Source organism: Marmota monax, unplaced genomic scaffold (assembly GCF_021218885.2).
Source record: "Marmota monax isolate L192 unplaced genomic scaffold, Marmota_monax_Labrador192_F-V1.1 WCK01_AAM20220418_F8-fsc00122, whole genome shotgun sequence".
In the NCBI taxonomy this organism is placed as follows: Eukaryota; Metazoa; Chordata; class Mammalia; order Rodentia; family Sciuridae; genus Marmota; species Marmota monax.
Genome location: NW_026695223.1, coordinates 4,759,284 through 4,780,449, shown reverse-complemented (window position 1 = coordinate 4,780,449; position 21,166 = coordinate 4,759,284). Strand labels below are relative to the sequence as shown.

The 21,166-nt window shown below is 33.3% G+C and overlaps 1 protein-coding gene across 6 annotated transcripts in view; it reads left to right on the top strand.

The window, feature by feature from the left end:
• Braf (B-Raf proto-oncogene, serine/threonine kinase) overlaps positions 1-21,166 on the top strand; it is a 179,850-nt gene that overhangs the window by 112,397 nt on the left and 46,287 nt on the right. For 3 of the 6 annotated variants that reach the window (XR_009225866.1, XM_058575752.1, XM_058575750.1), the window contains 8 exons: positions 5,388-5,547; positions 9,614-9,649; positions 9,980-10,016; positions 11,297-11,416; positions 14,516-14,652; positions 15,887-16,004; positions 18,418-18,502; positions 19,371-19,547. Coding sequence is in view for 5 of the 6 variants with exons in the window: in XM_058575752.1 (XP_058431735.1) it covers positions 5,388-5,547; positions 9,614-9,649; positions 9,980-10,016; positions 11,297-11,416; positions 14,516-14,652; positions 15,887-16,004; positions 18,418-18,502; positions 19,371-19,547 (870 nt within the window). In the remaining variant the exon portion in view is untranslated. The remainder of the gene's footprint in view (positions 1-5,387; positions 5,548-9,613; positions 9,650-9,979; positions 10,017-11,296; positions 11,417-14,515; positions 14,653-15,886; positions 16,005-18,417; positions 18,503-19,370; positions 19,548-21,166) is intronic. The other 3 variants (XM_058575751.1, XM_058575754.1, XM_046434058.2) reach the window with 3 other exon arrangements.

Below are 21,166 nucleotides of genomic sequence, written 5' to 3'. Positions count from 1 at the left end.
TATTAGATACAGAACTATATTACTTTCTTTTATAAAAGTTGCATTAGCATATAAAACATTAGCAAATAATTTAAAGATAGCATAGTATTGTAATAAACAGTTTCCAAGAGTATGTTAAATTGTGAAATGAGGATAGGTATTTTCATGTTAAGAAAAGGGAGAGTAGTATAAGAGAGAATGCTCAGGAAAACTAATGGAGAAGATGGGATTTGAACTAGACCTTAAAGAATGACTACAATCTGAGTAAACTTAGGAAATAAAAGTATGGTGATAGGGAATAGAGAAAAAACATAAATGAAAGGAATGAAAGCTGATCACAGTGGCACATGCCCATAATCCCAGCAGTTTGGGAGGCTGAAGCAGGAGGATTGCTAGTTCCAGGCCAGCGTAGGCATTAAAAGGGTTGGGTATGTAGCTCAGTGATAAAGCACCCCTGGACTTAATTCCCAGTGCCAAAAAAAAAAAGGAATAAAAATGGCAGGATTAAGACCTAGCAAAGAAAGACTTATCTTGAGAAGTGCCAAGTATAAGACCAGATAGTCTTGGAATTTAAACTGGAATTTATTTGACACATGAAAGGGACAGGGCTGGGTTTGTGGCTGCCAACTAGGTAGTAAAGACTGAGAAGCAACGAAGACCTGAACTGGAGTGGGAGAAGGTATGGATAGTCTTACAGTGCAAAAGAAAGAAATTAATAGTATCGTTAGTTGTAGAGGACAAAGCAAAGACTTTAAAAACAGTGCCAAAGTATCTTATATTTAAGATTCATAGTAGATGGGCTGGGATTGTAGCTCAGTGGAGCGCTTGCCTTGCATGTGTGGGGCCTGGGTTCAATCCTCATCACCACATAAAAATAAATAAATAAAAATCAAGATATTGTATCCATTTACAACTAAAAAAAATTTAAAAAAAACGATTCATAGTGGAAAAAAAGAGAGACCTGGTGTTGTTGAGTTAAGTGGGTACTAGTAATTGGCTCTTACTCAAGTCTGCTTACTCTTTTCCTACTGGATTTGAGATGGCATTGTGTATGCTTATATCTGGAAGCATATAAAAAAAAAGTTTCTATAGAATATCCCAGAGAAATTTAGTTCAGAAATATTGTCAGTTTTTACCCTACTACCTCCCACTCTTCACAATGTGATATTTCTCTAGACTTCTATATAGATAAAAATAATCATAAGTTGACACTTCTAATAGACCTATAATTTTTGTGAAGCCAACCTTCCTGGAGGTCTCATAGGTTAGAAAATTTAGCAAAGAATTTTATGTTAATGAGTGGGTGTATTTGTCCATTTGGAACAACAGAAAATGCAACCACTGTGTTCTTTTGTCAGGTTATAACAATTCTTTGAACTCATTTTATTCCTACTGCTCTGCCATTAGTTGTGTGCAGCTCTGTGGGTTTTTTAAGACAATAAAGTAAAAATGTTTTTATTGTGTGTTTGGGTTTTTAATTAATCCTTTGGCTATGACATTTTCTTCTGACAGAGTCTATAGACCATGATGACTTTCTAATGAGAGGTCCCAGTTCTTTGAGCAGAGTTACAGAACACCATAATGAAATTATCTTGGCCTCTCTGAAGGTTTGCAGTGGTAACAATTCAGGAAGGAGTGCTGTCTTAAGAAAACATATGCCTATGCCACAAGTATTTTATTCATAACTGAAGTAGATTCTGGTCTTGAGCAAATGAATAAGATGTTCAAACTTATTTAAATCATTTTCTTGATGCTTTTATGTCATGGTGTAGATGGTTGCCTCTGTATGGTCATATTCAGTATTGGAACTCAATTGCATTTTGTTTTTAGTCTTGATATAACAGTCATAATGATCATAAAGCAAGTGTCATAACAGATGTAATCAAGAAATTTTGGAAAAGTGATATATTACACAATTTTGGTAAAAAATTAGAGATGCCTCTTTTCTACTTCTTAAAAATGCTTAAGAGTGTATACATTTAGGAAAAGCCAACATTTAAAATTTGCATATCACTGAACAAAATTAATTACTTTGCTTCAAAATTTAAATATTCTAGCTTGAAAATTAGGTCTGACTTATTGGTAATATACTACACAGTGCTAAAATTTTTTATTTTAAACTTGGTACCACTTTAAAGAAGTTTGCAGCAGGGTAATGTAACATTGTCATTGAATAAAACCCAGCTGGATGTCTGCCAGGGTACTTCATAGGGTATAAATTACCTTGGTCCAGGTAAAGATTTCCCAGATATGGAAGCTCAATTTTATCCATTCCCAGAAATGATGAGAATATTAATACAGGAATATACTGATTTACATTAAACAAAGTCAGAACAGACTGCATCAGAATATCCAGTAATTCTTTCTGTAAGAAATATGCCTGTTATATAAATCAGGCTTCTTGTATTGGATGGGCTGGCATTCTTTCAGAAGATATTTATAGGAAACCAAATTATGATGGTTTTGTCAAGCATGGAATTAGTACAGAGTACTAATTTTAATACTACTTATAGACCGATTTGATTTAAAGTTTCAGGGCAAGCACATACTTTTTAAATTTTTTTTTAATTATACATGGACACAATATCTTTATTTTGTTCATTGATTTTTATGTGGTGCCGAGGATCGAACCCAGTGCCCCACATGTGGGAGGCAAGGGCTGTGCCACTGAGCCATAACCCCAGCCCAAGCACATACTTTAAATCAGGTCTTAAAACTGGAAAAAGCCCAAATAACCTAGAACTGTATAGGTTAGTCTAATCAATGCTATAATTGATCCGGTATGGGTAGAAGTGGCAAATCATTCTTGAAACTTACTGAGTTAGGACAATGACAGAAACATATCGGATGACAAGTCAGAGATATACATGCAAAGAATATGATCCAGAGGCAATATAAGATATTTAATACACCAGGATATGATAACTTGAGGTATTGTCCAAAATTGCAATGTATACCTGTCCTCAAGACTAGGTGACTGTGGATCAAAACACACCTTCCCTTCCAGGTGATATTAATGTCTTTGATTTTATATAATTGGCAGTCATTCTCTTTTTCTATCTGTTTGGTACTGGGGATTGAACCCCAGGGCACTTTACCACTGAGCTACATCCCCAGTTTTATTTTATTTTATTTTTATTTTTTATTTTGAGACAGAGTCTCCTAAGTTGTTGAGGGTCCCATTAAGTTGCTGAGGCTGGCTTCAAATATTCAGTCCTCTTCCCTCAGCCTCCCAAGTCATTGACAGGCTTGCACCACCACACCTGGATATTCTCATTTTCTAATATATACATTCTTTTCTTTAGATATGATAATGAAACTTGCCAAATTAAATTCAGGATTTTTTTTCTTGCCTCTGGATCATATTCTTTGCATACATATCTCTGATTTGTCATCCAATATGTTTCTGTCATTGTCTTAACTAAGTTTCAAGAAAGATTTACTGCCACTTCTGCCCATACCAGATCAATTATAGCATTGCTTAGACTAACCTATACAGTTCTAGTTAATTTGGGCTTTTTCCAGTTTTAAGACCTGATTTAAAGTATGTGCCTGGGCTGGGGTTATGGCTCAGTGGCAGAGCCCTTGCCTCCCACATGTGGATCACTGGGTTCAATCCTCAGCACCACTTAAAAGTCAAAAAACAAAGATATTGTGTCTATGTATAATTTTTAAAAAATTTTTAATAAAGTATGTGCTTGCCCTAAAACTTTAAATCATCAGTCTATAAGTAGCAGTTAGGTGTCAGTTCACTTTCCAGGTTTTTTGTTATGTTCATTGTTTTGTTTTGTTTTAACTAATGTAATTTTTTCATTGTTTTACTTCTCTCACAATTCCTTAGCAAAGGGCATATATTTGTAGCCTAAGGCAAGAAATGGGATGGCTCTGTCACAAACCAAATATTTCTCAATAACCAGAAAGCATAAAAAGGACCCAAGTGAAACATGCTAATTTTCCCAAAATTTAGTTCCATAAGTCTTGCCTATAATTAGGCTGATAATAATTTTTAGTACCTAATGTCTTATTATTTATATATCAGTTATATATGAATTCATGTAATTAAAATGAGCATGCAAAGTCAAAAATTTTCTCCTATCCTTAATAATTGTGCTTATTTGTGTGCTCAGAGAAGTAAGGATGTAAAAATGAGAATTTATACCCCATTTGATTCAAATGTATGATATGTCAAGATCATTGTATTGTCATGAGCAACTAATAAAAAAAAGCAAAATTAAAAAAATAAAATAAAAAAGAGAAGTAAGGATGTAAACTGGCATGGTTCAGATTCTGTTGACATTTTATTTGGAGGATTTTGTCACTACTGAACTTTCTTTCCTTTTCAAACTTTTATCCATTTCTTTTCCTTCTATATTTTCTTACCATTCCTCTCCAAACCCTCTCCTGTCACAAAATGCTTTATTCCCTCATCATTGCCTTTCTTGGCCTAATAACTACTAAATAATGCTGATCATTTAGAGAGCTTTCATAAGATGGGTGGAATGATAACAAATATAGGTAAAGAGCTTATTAGCATTTCATTGGTCCTGATGGTGGAGTTCAGTGAGACAGCCGCATCTTCTACCAAGTGATCCTCCCTGCTCCTACTGTAGATATCTTTTCTGAGGAACATATTCTTCTTACAGGTGCTATGGTCTATCCTCTGAATTTTAGGGTTTTTGTGTCAAGTTTGTTTTAGGGCCAGTGAAAAATCATACTTCCTTATTTATCTACAGTATCAAAGTAGGTCACCCTGTAACCTATTTTGGTGGTCTGATTAAAAACCAGTTTTTAAAAAATAAATGCTTTAATCTTTATGATTCTCTTGTGTCTTTGATATCAATCATTGGGAATGATAAAAATTTCAAAATGAGAAAAGTCCTGGCACTGTGAAGATCATCTTCTGAATTTGGAAATGATCTTTTGATATTGTTTAGAATTTTCGTACAACTTAGGTGTTTGGCAGCAGGTACATTTTTCAGGTCCTGAAGTATACAGATTACATTCCCAAAATATTTATAACTTCCTAATATTGTTCATAAATTTTTTCATTTAAATAATTTCAGCTCTCAAGAAATGCAAAGTTAGAAAAAATAGATTTTATTCAATCTCTTAACTAGATCATTTTTCTACTTTAAAAAGAAGACCCTCTTCTTCAGCTGATTAATCATTGGTGTTCTTGTTGATATTTCCTGAAGGTTCTGCTTGAACATAGCAACTTTGGCAGTTCTAGTTGTAGGTCTATTAGTCCTCTTTAATGTTTCTTATAAAGCTATTTCAGCTGGAATGTCAGTGCTTTATTTTAAAGATTTTTCTGATAAACAGAAAATCTTTATATCTTTCATTATTTAATATTATTGTCTCTGTATAGTTGCTCTTTATCTTATCTTTCAATTACTTGATTTTTCCAGGCCCCAAATTCTCACCAGTCCGTCTCCTTCAAAATCCATTCCAATTCCACAGCCCTTCCGACCAGCAGATGAAGATCATCGAAATCAATTTGGGCAACGAGACCGATCCTCATCTGCTCCCAATGTGCATATAAACACAATAGAACCTGTCAATATTGATGTAAGTATATAGCATTGCTAGAACTGAAATTTCAGGTCTGCTTCTTTATTTTCCTGTTATAATTATAAGGTAGATCAGAAACAAGTGCCATCTTTCATTTATCATTTATTTTAAATACTGGGCTTTATATGAATCACAGTTCAAAAAAGCCTGTCATCTTCTCTGATGATATTAAATACTTCACTGGTGCCAAACTAGAGTTACTCTGACATTTTCCTTAATAACACTATCCCTGTAAAAGTTTTATCTTCAAATGAAAATAGTGTAAATATCAAAAGGATTGATAGAGGTCCTTGGGAATGCATGAACTTCTCTAAAATTCTTATAAAATTGATTATGATTATGCTGTAAAAGTTACATATGAAATTAACAGTTTCAGATGGTACTGCCATAAGCTTGGCATTCTAACCACAAAACTTGATTCTTTGTATGTTTAAGAATTAGTGTAGGGCTGAGGTTGTGGCTCAGCGGTAGAGCGCTCGCCTAGCACGTGCAAGACCCTGGGTTCGATCCTCAGCACCACATAAAAATAAATAAACAAAAATAAATGTATTGTGTCCAACTACAACTAAAAAAAATAAATATTAAAAAAAGAATTAGTTATAGTTGAAACTATAAGTTAAATTTTATTAAATGTTAAAAACAAAAACTTTATTACAAGCTGGGTATAATGGCTGTAATCCCAGCAGCTCAAGAGGCTGAGGCAAGAGGATTCCAAGTAAAGGGCCAGCCTCAGCAATTTAGTGAGGCCCTAAGCAACTTAGTGAGAACCTATCTCAAAATGAAAAGGACTGGGGATGTGGCTCAGTGGTTGTAAGTGCTGCTGGGTTTAAAACCCAGTACCAAAAAAAATAAATAAACCTTTATCATAAATTTTAATTTCATCCAAAAATCAGACTTTCTTCCCATATTTTACTATAAAACCTTTTCTCCATTGGTGGTTCAAGTAAGTGGCTTTCCTCTTGTGCCATTTTTCCTTAACTAGTAAATAGGGGAGGAAAATATGGGAATAAGGAGATTGTGAAATAAGAAATCAAACTATATTTCTTATCTCGGTTTGTTCTCATTGTATCCAAAATTTTAATCTTCATCTTTACTACTTTTGAGGGGGCTTGTGGGGTGCAGGGTATTGAACCCAGTGGTGTTTAACCACTGAGCCACATCCTCAAACCTTTGTTTTGTTTTGTTTGAGAAATGGTCTCGCTAAGTTGTTTAGGGCCTCACTAAGTTACTGAGGCTGGCCTCCAACTTGACAATCCTGCCTCAGCCTTTTGTTATCTTTACTTTTAAAACTAACGTCCTTTTAAATTGTTTCTCTTATTCTCTGCTTGTGACTACTAGTCTCCTGATCTCTCATAATTGAACTTTCAAAGTGTCACTCTGTATCTTGCCTTTTCCTCTTTCTCATAATCAGCCATTACCTTTTCCTTTTCATGTGTGTCTCAAACTGGTTCTCACTTATTGCCACCACCATTTAAATTTATATTGCCCGCTTGAAGTACTTACTACATTTATCTCCTAAATGGATTTCCTTCCATTGATTTATCTATACTATCATCAGGATAATTTTCATAACACATTTATCATCCTCTCTTACTGTATTCTAAAACTTTCAGGGGATGGAGTTGTAGCTCAGTGAAAGAGCACTTGCCTAGCTTGTGTGACGCACTATGTTTGATTCTCAGCACCACATATAAAAAAATAAAGGTCCATCAACAACTAGAAAATATTGAAAAAAAATTCAGTGATTTACCGTTGATTACAAGATAAAGTATGAATTTCATTCATGTTCAGTCACCTGTTATCCCACTAAAAAGATGTACTTTTGACTCTGAGCTAGGCAATTAGTAATTAAGGATGAATTGGGACATGGTCTTTGCCTTTAAAGAAGTCACAGTTTTAGTGGATGAATCAGAGATACAAATAAATAACCACAAAATATCTAATGAGAGTTTAGAGAATAATAAACTCTATCTCATTGGATGTAGGAATATTTAGCAGAGAAAGGATAACATTGAAGCCAGATTGTAAAAGATGATTGAGTAGGAGTTTATTAAGTATACCAGGTAGGGAATTAGGAGTATGAGATATCAGCTCTAGACTTTCGAAAAAGTGGTCACATGGAGGATAGATGAATGGGTATTGCATCTAAAGGCAGAATTGTCAATAATGTGGCTTTTGCAGTATTCTAAACAAGAGCCAGTAAAAGCTGAAACTGAAGTAGTAACAATGGTGTCAAGATAGTGAGTTGAAGGAAAGGAGACTATAAATTAGTGAATTCAAGATAAGATTCCTAAGAATCTGTAAAATGGCTACTACTTATGAATGCTTACTGTGTACCAGATACTGTGATAGTGCTATAAATTAATTTTCTTGTTCTAGCCTCATATAAATTCATGGGTTAAGTACTATTATTATCTTTAGTTCACTGTTAAGAAAATTAGTATAAAGTAAGAGTGAGAGAGGATGATAAATTTACAGAGATTAAAGAGTACACCAAGACCACAACACACAGCTGATAAGTATATTTGAACCTGGCCTTCCTTTCTTATGCTTACCCATTATACTGTATAGTAGTAAAGGAGGGAATTGAAAGAAGAGGAAGAATAGATAATGATGTCCTGCACAAGCTGTGAGGAATTAAAGATGGATGGATATAGCTCTCTACAAACTGTATGACTTTATTGTCCACCTAATAGTGCCTACCTAGACACTTCTTTTTATGCCCAGTACATAAGAATTCAGAAATTATAGCTTATGTTATTATACAAATATTTATGGATGTAAAGGCAGGACCAAAAGTTCTTCTGATGGTTTTTGTTTATCATGCTGAAGGAAAGAAATGTAAGAGAAGAAACTACAAGAGAGTGGGAGAAAGTTTGAAATAATCAGATTTGGAAACTAGAACGTCCTGTTTAACCTGGAACAAGTAAAAAGATTGTTGAGGAGTTTTAAGAACACATTTGAGACTGAAAAATGCAAGTTCATGTTGGTACTAGCTGTAGGTTGTAAGAGTGGAGAAAGCCAAATTTGGTCAGTTCATAGTTGTTGTAAGTTTCAGGGTAGATGCAGCGAAAAGAAAGGGATATGGCCTTTCTCTTATGTGTCCTTGTGTCTAGAAGGCCCTTAACTATACTCCTTTTTTCCAACCCTCCCTCAGACATTTCTTCAAATGCTTCCCCAATGATAAAATCCTTTATGTAGGACTAAAAATCTTATTGCCAAAAGCACTTGGTTGACAGTAACTTAGCAGCAAATAATATGATTAAACTAAACTTCTATAATATTTTAAGTTGTTGTAATTATATCATTTAATTTTCATGAGTGTACATTTCTCTTACAATGAGTATAAACTTTCAAAACCACAGAAAGTTAATGAAACTACCAGAATTTTGTATTTATTGGTAGCAACACCCCTAATACCTAGCACCTTGTTTGAAGTTTTATATGCGTATTTATTGATTATTCTGTAGAAAATGTTGAAGACTTTATGTGATACATTGAACATGACAGAAATATACCTATAAATAATATTCTTTGTTTTAGCTAGCAAACAAAAAGCTGCCTGTTGGCAAAGGGCCTATTTAGATACATTTGGGGCCATTCAATCCCTCACATTTAAATTAAACTGAGTAAGCAAACTAATCCAAGTTCTGCCTATCAAGGTCCAAATTGTACAACAGAGTGACTTCCCTACTACTAACACTGTTGTAACTGTATTTTAATAACAATGACAAATTTAGTAAAATTCTTATTTGAGCTATTTTGATCTTTTTCCCTCTTTTGTAGTATGTCCTTGTGTATCCATATTTTATGATGGTATTCAGTGTACTTTTAACTTTGTATTTTTCATCTTATTGTGAATATGTTTCATGATTTAATCTTCATTATTGTTTTCATGGTTGCATAATACTTCATTAAATTGATACTCCATAACTTACTTAACCATAATTTGTCAAAATGCCTATCATTGGGAAATAATTATTTCTGACTTTTTAGTATGATGGATAATGCTGCACTAAACATCTTTGTGCATATCATTTTTTCTTCTGAATTATTTCCTTAGGAAAAATTCCCAGAAGTGGAATTACAGGATCAAAGGGTATGAACATTTTTATGGCTCTTAATATGTGCCAGTAGAATTTTCTTTAAGGATTGATGAAGCCATTGGTTTTGAATGGCCTGAAATGGATTTCAGCATTTGATCAGGACTAAAAATCCTTTCAGTTATAGGGTTAGTTTGACAAGTACTTCAAAATTTAGATTTTTATCATGTCCACTAGCTAATTTCATATTCTTTGTTTTGTGAAGTAATTGTAAGACAGGTGTTATTTTGAATTAACCTTTCTATTAATGTAGAGTGAAAATTCAGTGTTGCTATTATTTTCTTACCATATGCTTTGAATAAATATACTTTACTATTTATTTGTAGGACTTGATTAGAGACCAAGGGTTTCGTGGTGATGGAGGTAAGTAGTGAGTTCAGTTTAAAAAAAAAAAAATGCTCAGGAAAAAATGCAATTGCTTTGCTGCTTATCTCCTTTATACTTGCTTCTTTCATGAAACACAGACACAGAGAAAAATAAGTAGCGAAAACCCAAATTTTTGTAGTATTTATCATTTATTGCTAATTTTAACTAATTCTTGACATGAATGGGAAATGAGAAAACACAAAAGGTAGTCTTAAATGTACCCCTGTAACTTAAATATTGCATCAAGAAGAGATCCTTAATTATTTTAACCACTTCGTTAACTTCTACCTCTCTTAAATGGAAATTGATAAATTTCCTTTGGGGTCCTCCATTCATACTTAAAACTTGATTTTGCTAAATCATGACTTGGATTGCCTGCCAGAGCTCCTTAGTTTGTCAGACACTTCCCTTCAACTTTCTGGAAGTGTTTGAAATGTACCTTTTATTGAATAGCTAGCCCAGAATGGAAAAGCTTACCCTTGGATTAGTCTAGTTAATAAAGCAAGCAAACAAGAAATTGCTGTATCTTTCAGAATTTTTATCTTAAGAAACATCGCTTAAGAAAAAACTTTTTATAAGAATTTATCCCATTTAATGTTTTCTCAGAGATGGTATTTAAGACTGCCTTGAAGTTTTCTTGCAGGAGGTCCTCTGTACTTCTCTAATAAGGAAGACCTGCAGTATCACGGACAGAGCTGGTCTCTTCATTGTGACCTTCTGTATCTTCAAAATATCTAAGCCCAGACTCAGAGATATTTTCTAAGTAAACATTGTATAAACCATCTTTTGTTATATTTCTGTACACCTATGAAGCTACCAAAATAATAAGCCTGCATTATGTACTCTGGACTTGGTATTGACTAGAGCACATAGTTATACAAAGGGTTTTTCCTTCTGTTTGTTATTCCATGAACCTGCCAATTTAATGTTGCTGCCAGTTTGACTTTCATATGTCTTAATAGCTGTGGCTTTTGATAATTTTGCCCAATACATCAAGCATTTAAATGTTGCCATCATGTTAGCATCACAGAGTTAACTTTGTCATAAACACTGCCTGCTTAGAATCTAAAATCAAGTGGCATTTCTTGTCCTTTTTATGAGTCACTTTTTAAAAAATGATTGGGATTTTATAAAAATAAGCAGGTTAAAGAAAAAAGTCCAGAATTATTTTGTGAAGCGGGCTTCAATTCATCTTATTTATTCCCCATGACTTCTTTCATTTCTTCTGTGTGTCTGTCTTCCTGTGTTTGCCTGCCCCTCTCTTTCTCTTCTAACAGCCCCCTTGAACCAGCTGATGCGCTGTCTTCGGAAATACCAATCCCGGACTCCCAGTCCCCTCCTACATTCTGTCCCCAGTGAAATAGTGTTTGATTTTGAGCCTGGCCCAGTGTTCAGAGGTAGTTGGGCTCTTCTTTCTTGTTTTCACCCAAAGCAAACTAAATATAAACTACAGATGCTGTTTGTGCCTCACCCTCACAGCGTGTGTTTGTAAGTGTGAGAGTTTTCAGTACTGAATTTCTGCTTGGCCTGGCTGGAATGCTCTGAATGTGCTTCTCACACATATTCACTACTACAAGTTTTCTGTATGTTGTCTGTCATAAATTTTTAAGAGAGAAAAAAAATCTGAGCTGAGATTTTCCATCTTGTTATTTGTTATACTATTACATCTTGGTCTTGATAACTTAAACTCAGTGGGTGGGAACAAATAAGATGGGAGGGATCTTCAATATGGATTCCTTAAATTTTAATGTAGGTGATAACTTTGATTAACTATTTGTTAACAATCTTTGTGGTTTTTAAGAAAATTAAAATATAAATGGAAACCCCTATTAAAAATATTTTTGTTAGGCTTTTAGCTTTTTTTTTTTAATTTTGTAATATCAGCAATGCGTTTTGGGTTTTGTTTTCATTCTTTGCCCCAATATGGGATGTGTATATTTTATGAAAAAATAGGGAATTGTTTTTAAAACAGAAAGATTTATCATATATTTTGGATATTTCAGAATACTTCAGAAACTCAGAGTAGTTATACTCTAATTATACCTTAATAGGAAGAAAAAGTTAGCAGTATAATTTTACTCTGCCTTTTATTTTGCCATATTTTAGTTCTTAAACTGACTTTTTAAAATTTGAAGTCAAAGTTGGTACAGATGTCTGGCTACAAATATTTTTTTTAAAGAATTATCTGGGTGCAGTGGTGTATACCTGTGATCCCAGCAATTTAAGGAGCTGAGGAAAACCTGCCTATCAAAATAAAAAAAAACGAAAAGGGCCCTGGCTAGGTCAGTGGTAGAGCATCCTACTATGTTCAACCCTAGTACTGCAAAAAAAAAAAAAAAAAAAAGAATTATATTTACTGGCTCTTGATCAATACTTTTTCAAAAAATAGTTGTAAATGGACACAATATCTTTATTTTATTTATTTTTTGTGGTGCAGAGGATCGAACCCAGTGCCTCACACATGGTAGGCAAGCGATCTACCACTGAGCTACATCCCCAGCCCCCTGTTACTTTTTTTTTTTATTAATTTTTTTATTGATATATGACAACAGAATGCATTACAATTCTTATTACACATATAGAGCACAATTTTTTCATATCTCTGGTTGTATACAAAGTATATTCATACCAATTTGTGTCTTCATACATGTACTTTAGATAATGTCCATCACATTCCACCATGTAGCAATGGTGTTTTCAGTTTTGCTCTCTCAGCCCAGCTGTTTCTCAGAAAAATCCATGAAATGGGATGGAAGTTCATCCAGTACTGAATAATATGATTAAACTAAGGAATAAAATGTTACTAAGTAGACCAGAACTGTGTCACCTGGGTAAGCGATTAAGACTATATGGTGTTGAAAATATCAATGGCAGGCAGAAAATGGATTATGCTCTAATTAAAAGACAAGTTAGACACCATTTTATTTTAGAAAACTGCCTGTGAGAGCATGGAAATTTCACATGCTATTATAGTATGATGTAACAATGGTAAAATTTCTACCCAGATTGAACTTTTTTTTTTTTTTAAAGAAAGGAAGGAGCAATGTGGGATAATCACTTAGAAAGATTAAGATATTTCTCTTGGGGCTGGGGATGTGGCTCAAGCGGTAGTGTGCTCGCCTGGCATGCGTGCGGCCCGGGTTCGATCCTCAGCACCATATACAAAGATGTTGTGTCCGCTGAAAACTAAAAATAAATAAATAAATATTCAAAAAAAAAGAAAAAAAAAGATATTTCTCTTTTTTGGTACTGGAAATTGAACCCTAGGGTGCTTTACCATTGAGCTACATCCCTAGTTCTTTTTCGTTTTTATTTTGAGACAGGGTTTCACTAAGTTACCAAGGCTGGCCTCCAACTTGCAATCTTTCTGCCTTGGCCTCCTGAGTCCCTGGTATTACCAGGGTGCACCCCTGTACCCAGCCCATATTTAACATTGAAATGTTTGGGTTTTTTTTGACATCCTTGTTCTTTGAAAGACTATGGTCTCATCTCTACCATATGAGTTGTAATCTTTAAAATATATATGTGTGTATATTCCTGAAGAATATATATAGAAATATTGCCTAGAAATCTTAGTCCTATTCAGCTGTATTCAAGCCTGACTCATTGTCCTGAGCCCCTCTGAACCAGACTTAGGATGTTTACCACTGAGTCAGTATTTGGAAATGTGCCCATCAGAAAGGTTCTAATCTTACCAACTGAGTCCACTTCCAAAGAGTACTCCTTGGGCTTACTTGGCATACAAAATATTGGCATTTGTAGTAACTTGCCTAAAAGGCCATAACATTTACTTTATACTTACTTTTAAATGCAGAGATTTTCAGAAAATTTTAAGGAAACCTACTTGGCTTTGCTTACAGTCATTTTGTTATAAAGGTAACAAAAAATCTATATTAGTCCAAAAAAAAAAAAAAAAAAACCTCCAGGAACTACTGACACTGATCAATATTTCTTAAGTAGTAAAGCTTATAGTTTGGGGTTGTATTTAAATATTAGTGGCTAATATGAACAAGCCCTATATTTTCAATATTAAGGTAACATTAGAAAATATTTCCATTTGGGGGTTTCCATATTTTTTAATATTGATTGGCTATTGAGGTAATACAATTAAAAGTTTCTATTTAAAAATGTGTTATATAGGCTTTTTAATTGACTTCACTTTTTAAATTTTTCTTCAAAGACACAAATTTTTTTTTATTAAGAGAATTTTTTTCCCTAGACTTTGGACTAGGAAAAGTTAAACCAATAATATATCTATCATTAGATGTTTTAAAACTGTAATTAAGTTGGCCAGAAAACTAAAAAAAAAATTAGTACTAATCACCAATAGGCCTCTTTTGACTTGTTTTTTTCAAAAGGTCAGTATTTGAACATATACTACATTTTAATAGCAAGTTTAAGTCCAAATCTAAGTCCCCCCTTGCACTTTGTGCACCCCCTGTTAAAGGAACTCGCTCCCTTGCTCCTCCTTAATGGATACATTTTCCCTAATTTAGGATCAACCACAGGTTTGTCTGCAACCCCACCTGCCTCATTACCAGGCTCACTCACTAATGTGAAAGCCTTACAGAAATCTCCAGGACCTCAGCGGGAAAGGAAGTCATCTTCCTCCTCAGAAGACAGGAATAGGATGGTAAGAATATTTATCTTTTTTTCACCGGAGTCCTTTCTTTTTTGAAATCAGAGCCACATAAATGTCACTTTTAGATATGTTATATCTGTATATGATAAAAAATTCCCCTGTCAAATTTAACAGTTGATTTTTGCTTAAGCATATTCCCACAACACCAATTTTCATTTTCATCTCTAATGTAAAAGGCAGTTTTGGAAGAGTAACAGTAGCATTCTGTTTCTAATAAGAAAAAAGAGCCAGGCATAGTGGTACACACCTGTAATCCCAGCTATTCAGGAAGCTGAGACAAGATAGCAAGTTTGAGGCCAGCCTCAAACAAGACCCTGTCTCAAAATGAAAAATAAAAAGGGCTGAGGGACGTGGCTCAGTGGTAAAGCACCCCTGGGTTCAAACCCCAGTACCTAAAATAAAATAAGGAAAAAAGAGTAAATAAAGTTTTGGAAAGCATGATTAAGCATACATATTCTAAAGGCTGAACTACAATTCAAAAATCTACCAAGTGACATTTTTCCCTATTTGAAAAATTAACTTTCTGCTACTTGTTGGGAAGATGATCCTTTAACCCTACCAAAGTAATTGGAGATATAGATAGATAGATAGATAGATAAATAGATAGATAGATTTTTTTTTAGAGAGAGACCAGTTCAGATCTATGAGAAAATTTAACTCTGACTAGAAAAAAGTAACTAGAAAAATTGTCTCCTGTTACTATAACATATTAGGTTAAATTTTTAGGTATTTGGAGGCAAAAACTTATCATAAATACATAATATTTATCTTGCCCTTATAGTCCTCCAAATAATACAAAACTGGTTTTTCTTATTAATTTTAATAATAGGCATTTCTCACACATACTCAATAAATAATTTTCATTTTTAAATAAATTGTTTCTATCCAAGTCTGACTTGTCTTAATTTTGTTTTGTATTTTTAGTCATATTTAAAAAAAATTTTTTTTTAGTTGTTGATAGATAGTTATTTTATTTATTTTTATGTGGTGCTGAGGATCAAACCAGTGCCTCACACATGGTAGGCAAGCGCTCTACCACGGAGCCACAACCCCAGCTCCTAGTCATACTTTTAACTATTATTTCTTCAGCTTTTGGTGAAAGAAGCGATATTATCTTCCTCATCTTGCTCCTCTCAGGCTTAGGTTAATATACTTCACATGGAACATAAGGTTTCCCCTTTTCGTTTGGTTGGCCTAACTTGACTTTTGCACTATTTTTATCAAGAAAACACTTGGTAGACGGGATTCAAGTGATGATTGGGAGATTCCTGATGGACAGATCACAGTGGGACAAAGAATTGGATCTGGATCATTTGGAACAGTCTACAAGGGAAAGTGGCATGGTATGTATGTAATATTGTTGACGTAGTCACAAGTCTCACAGTAATAGTATATGTGTAACCATTTTATTTTTAAAAATCAAAGAATACTCACTGTTTGCATCATTTTCATCAGATGCAGAAGTTCTCCCAAACTGCAACAAGAATTATGGGAAATAAAACCTAGGTTCACAGCAATCAGGACTCCTTTCATTATATTACTAATTATTTATTTATTTGTGTTTGTGTTGCTAGGGATCAAACCCAGGGCCATGCCCATACTAGACAGTTGTTCTCCCACTGAGCTATATGCCCAGCCCTTTTTATTTTTATTTTGAGAGGGTCTCATTAAGTTACCCAGACTGGCCTTGAACTTGTAGCTCTCCTGCCTCATAGTAATTGGGAGTACAGGCATGTGGCGCCCTGCCTGACTGCAGTAATAATTTTTTAAAATTAAGATTCTCCAGATTAGCTGTTCCCCAAAATCTGGGTTGGTTTCTGGTTTTTTTTGTTTTGTTTTGTTTTGTTTTGTTTTGTTTTGTTTTTTTAATACAAGCGTTTGAACCCAGGAGCTTTAACCACTGCACCACATCCCTAGCCCTTTTTTCAAATATATATTTTATTTGGAGACAGGGTCTCCTTGAGTTGCTTAGGGCCTTGCTAAACTGCTGAGGCTGCCTCAGTCTCCTGAGCTGCTGGAATTACAGGTGTGTGTCATCACGTTAAATTGACCATATTTAGAGATGTGATTGTAGTGCTGCTGGTGGGAAAATAAATTGTTACAAATTTTCTATAAGACAATTTGGCAGTATGTCTATTGAGCCATTATTTGTATTATTATAAACATTATTATTATATATAATTTGGCAATATGTATATTGATGACATCCTTAGGAAGTAATGGGACAGGAATGAATAATCATGTATAAAAGTAAATTCATTAAGATTTAGTAAGAATGCAAAATGAAAATAAAAAAAGATTAGATAAATAGATAAATAAATTGGATCCATACATGATTGTATAGGATTTTTCAAATGATATGCTAGAATTACATTTATTGATATGGAAGGTGTCTTTGGTGTATTAAATTGTATAAAAGCAGCATGTGTAATACCCCATATATTTTATATATATAATATAAAAAATTTCTATCAGAAGTTTACTATATTTCTCATTTTTTTTATATATTCATAAATATTCACCCTGCATTCATATATAAGCCTTATCATTCATATATAAAATGTCAGTGAGTGGCATTATGGTAATTTTTTTCTGGGTGCTTTCAAAATGTTTTTAAACATTGGTTTTAAGTGGTAGGTAAGTTATATGGTACCACTGATAAAATGAATGTTGTATTATATTGATAATTAAAAGAAATCAATAATATATATATAAAAGCTTAATGTACATATAAAAAAATGCATGTAAATATACAAGTAGCTGAAATCTCAAAAAGTGAATAGATAGCCATGATCAACAAACAGAACATTATTGTCATACTAGAAGCTCCCCTGATGCCCCTTTCCAGTCACTCCTCCCCCCAGGTTAGCTACCAACCTGACTGCAACAGGAATCATACAGCATGTACCCTTCAGTGTCTGGCCCCTTATGTTGTATGCAAGATTCATCTGTATTGTTGTTGGAAGTCATTCATTCTCTCTGTTAATTTTTCAATGTGTAAGCTGATTTCTTCTTCCATCTACTGTGTAATGAGCATTTGGATGGTTTCCAGTTTGGTGCTATTCCAATGATGTTGCTATGAATATTTTTTTTTATATCTTTCAGAGAACATATAAATCTATTTTTGCTGGGTATACATACCTTGGAGAAAATTGTAGGACCATATGATGTGCATATGTCCAGTTTTATAGATACTACCAGCAATATTACAAAGTGGTTGTACCAATTTTCACTTTTAGTGGTAGTGTGTAAGAGTTATGGCTGTTTTACATAAACTTTTTTAAATTAGCTATAATTTTAAACATTTTTCTAATGAAAAGCATCATAAATAATCCATAACTTTGTACATAATGTTAACTGCTCTGATAAAGAAATTTGAAGTTTTCAACTTTAAGCCAAGCTCCACTGGGACTCTTATCTCTAGTTTCAGTGTTCATTTAGTAAATATATCTCATTGAGTATTGTTAAATAATTGGAAAAATACTCTGGGTACTTACTTAAACTAAATTTCCAGGGAAAACAAGGTTGTCTATTTGGGGGTTGGTCTTTTGAAATACTAGTATAGGAGTATTGCTGTTAATTTCATTTTTATCCTTCAAAAATTAATGCAGTTTAGACAGTTAGGCATAATTTATTTGTAGTTTAACAGTGTTATGGATTTACCAATTATTATAATTAGTGGAAATCCCCAAGAATGTTTTATAGTTTTAAATTTTTAAAATTGGAATGACATTTGGAATGATGATTACCTTTTAGGTGATGTGGCAGTGAAAATGTTGAATGTGACAGCACCCACACCTCAACAGTTACAGGCCTTCAAAAATGAAGTAGGAGTACTCAGGTGAGCGTATGCAAATTACTGTTTTTAGGAGAAAGAAGTTATTATTATTAGCTCCTGTTTTCTGGTGGTAGCCACTATTAGCTTTACAATTTACTCAAAATGAATAAGTATATAGAGCCATAGGATGTCTAATTTTATTTTCTTTCAGCTTATTCTTTTAAGTGGTATTCATATTATTTGGTATAGCTGAAGAAAACTTAATTCTAGACTGAAGTAATAAAAATATAGTATTGTGACCATGTGAAATAGTAGTTTCACTTATGGAAATAATGCTCTCAAAATTCTAAGTGCTTCAGAATATCTTTTAGAGATTGCATTTACTCCTGTGCCTAGAACTTATGGAACATTTACAAATGAGAGTAAGTTCAAAGTAGGACAACTTAAATGGGGAAGATTCTAGAACTGTAATTTGGAAAGACAGCGAGTCAACAAAACTGAGGATATTTAATCCAGAGAAGACTGTTAGATTTAAAAGGATACTGAGTTGCTACCTTATATTCCAGAGAGCAGAAAAGGGAAGAAAGTTGTGGAGGTTGGAGGAAAATGATTTTGTCTCACAAGAAAACTTTCTAATACTAGAACCATTTAAGCAGAAAAGTGGGTAGGGTAGCTCTATTCAATTAGTGAGCTTCCCATAAATTCAAGGTATTAAGCAACCTCTGCTTACTTGTCAGATATATTTTTTTTAAAAAGACATTTCTGAATAGGATGGGTGATTAGATAATTAATTAGATAATTCATCTAAAATGCTTTTTATTTGTTTTAATACCATTTTCTGTTCATCTTACTGCTTGACTACTTTGACTCCCTTTTAAGAATTGCTAAAGTTTATTGGCATTTACTATTTACCATCACTTTACTTTTACAGGAAAACACGACATGTGAATATCCTACTCTTCATGGGCTATTCCACAAAGCCACAACTAGCTATTGTTACCCAGTGGTGTGAGGGCTCCAGCTTATATCACCATCTCCACATCATTGAGACCAAATTTGAAATGATCAAACTTATAGATATTGCACGGCAAACTGCACAGGGCATGGAGTAAGTTCCATTCTGTTAAATCTCTTGTAAATTCCTTTTGAAGACAATTGAAGATGTTTTAAAGACTTGATACTTCTTTTGGATTGCATTTTAAATTACTGTTCAGCAGTATAAGGACACTAATGACTAGCAATATGATACAGAAATATAAAGCAGTCTTTCCCTAGTGCAGTCATCAAAACCTACAGTGACGAATACCAATAATTTCATAGTAAATATACAGCTGAGTGTTTCACATTCAGTGATTTAAGTAAGCAGTAGAGACTCAGGGAACAAAAATAGATAAAAAAACTTTTTTAACAATTGTATATATGTATATGTATATGTGTATATACTTATATGTATATGTAATAATTGCTAATTATCCTTTCAAATCATTTTCACTAAGTGCCCAAATTTTTTATTGCAAATAGGTCATTTAATAAGTTAAAATGAAAATCCTCATTCTCATTCTTTTTGAGGTCTTCAGGTTTAGAGAGAGATATATGTATATGTGTATATATGTATGTGTGTGTGTATATATATATATATGTATATATATATAAAATTTTGTGGCATAGTTGAAAATATAGTTAATTTTAAAATTTGCATAGCTTAAAATGGAGAACTGACTTACAAGATAAATTCTGCATATAACTCTTAAGTGCAAATAAATAGGTAAACCAAAAGATAAAATTAAAATTTGAAAACACATGAAATTCAATAAAGTAAACTAAGCATACTTTTAAAATATCCTAATTTAATATTTTGTAGTATACAAATTATTTTCACATGCATAGATTGTCCTTTAATGTTATGAAGTAGATATTTTTATTTTCTTTTTACAAATAAGGAAACAGTCTTTTAAGTGACTTGTATAAGGACACACATTTAATAAATAGCAGAAAAGTTGTTTGACTCAGGATTTCCAATACCAACATTTTTTCCCTAAAAACCACTATGCTTTTTTTTTTATTATAAAATTAGAATAAAAGGATATATGCAGGGGCTGGGTTGTGGCTCATTGGTAGAGTATTTACCTAGCACTAGGTTCAAACCTCAGCACCACATAAAAATGAAATAAAGAGATTGTGTCCATCTACAACTAAAAAATAAATATTAAAAAAAATCACTTATAGAAAGTTGGTGTTGGAGCCAGGACTAAAAACTGGACCTTGTTCTTAAGTATTCCCTCTTCACCACCTTCCCTGGCTCAAAACCAGGTAATATATCTGTAATTTTAGACTGTTTACAAACCTATTTTCAGCCAAAATGCTATACTGCATATTATTACTTTATTTAGAACCGTTCTACTTGTCTACTAAACTTAAAACACTCTCACCCTTTCAGATAAGTTGGAATCTGTATCTGTTCAAATCTAAATTTGAGGAGTAAACCATGGCAAAAACAATAAACATTCAGCAAAAAAAAAAAACAACTTATTTTCTTTCCCCCCACTGATCTCTTTCCTGTTTCTTTAACAGGCCAGGCATGCTCTGTCAGCACATTTGTACTTGTTCTTTTCTATTTAATATACTTATGCTACAAATGTCCTTAAATTCTCTTTTCAAATATCCCTTCTTTTTTTTAAGACATGCCTTCTCAGATCACTTTAGATAAATAACAGGTCCCCCGCCCAT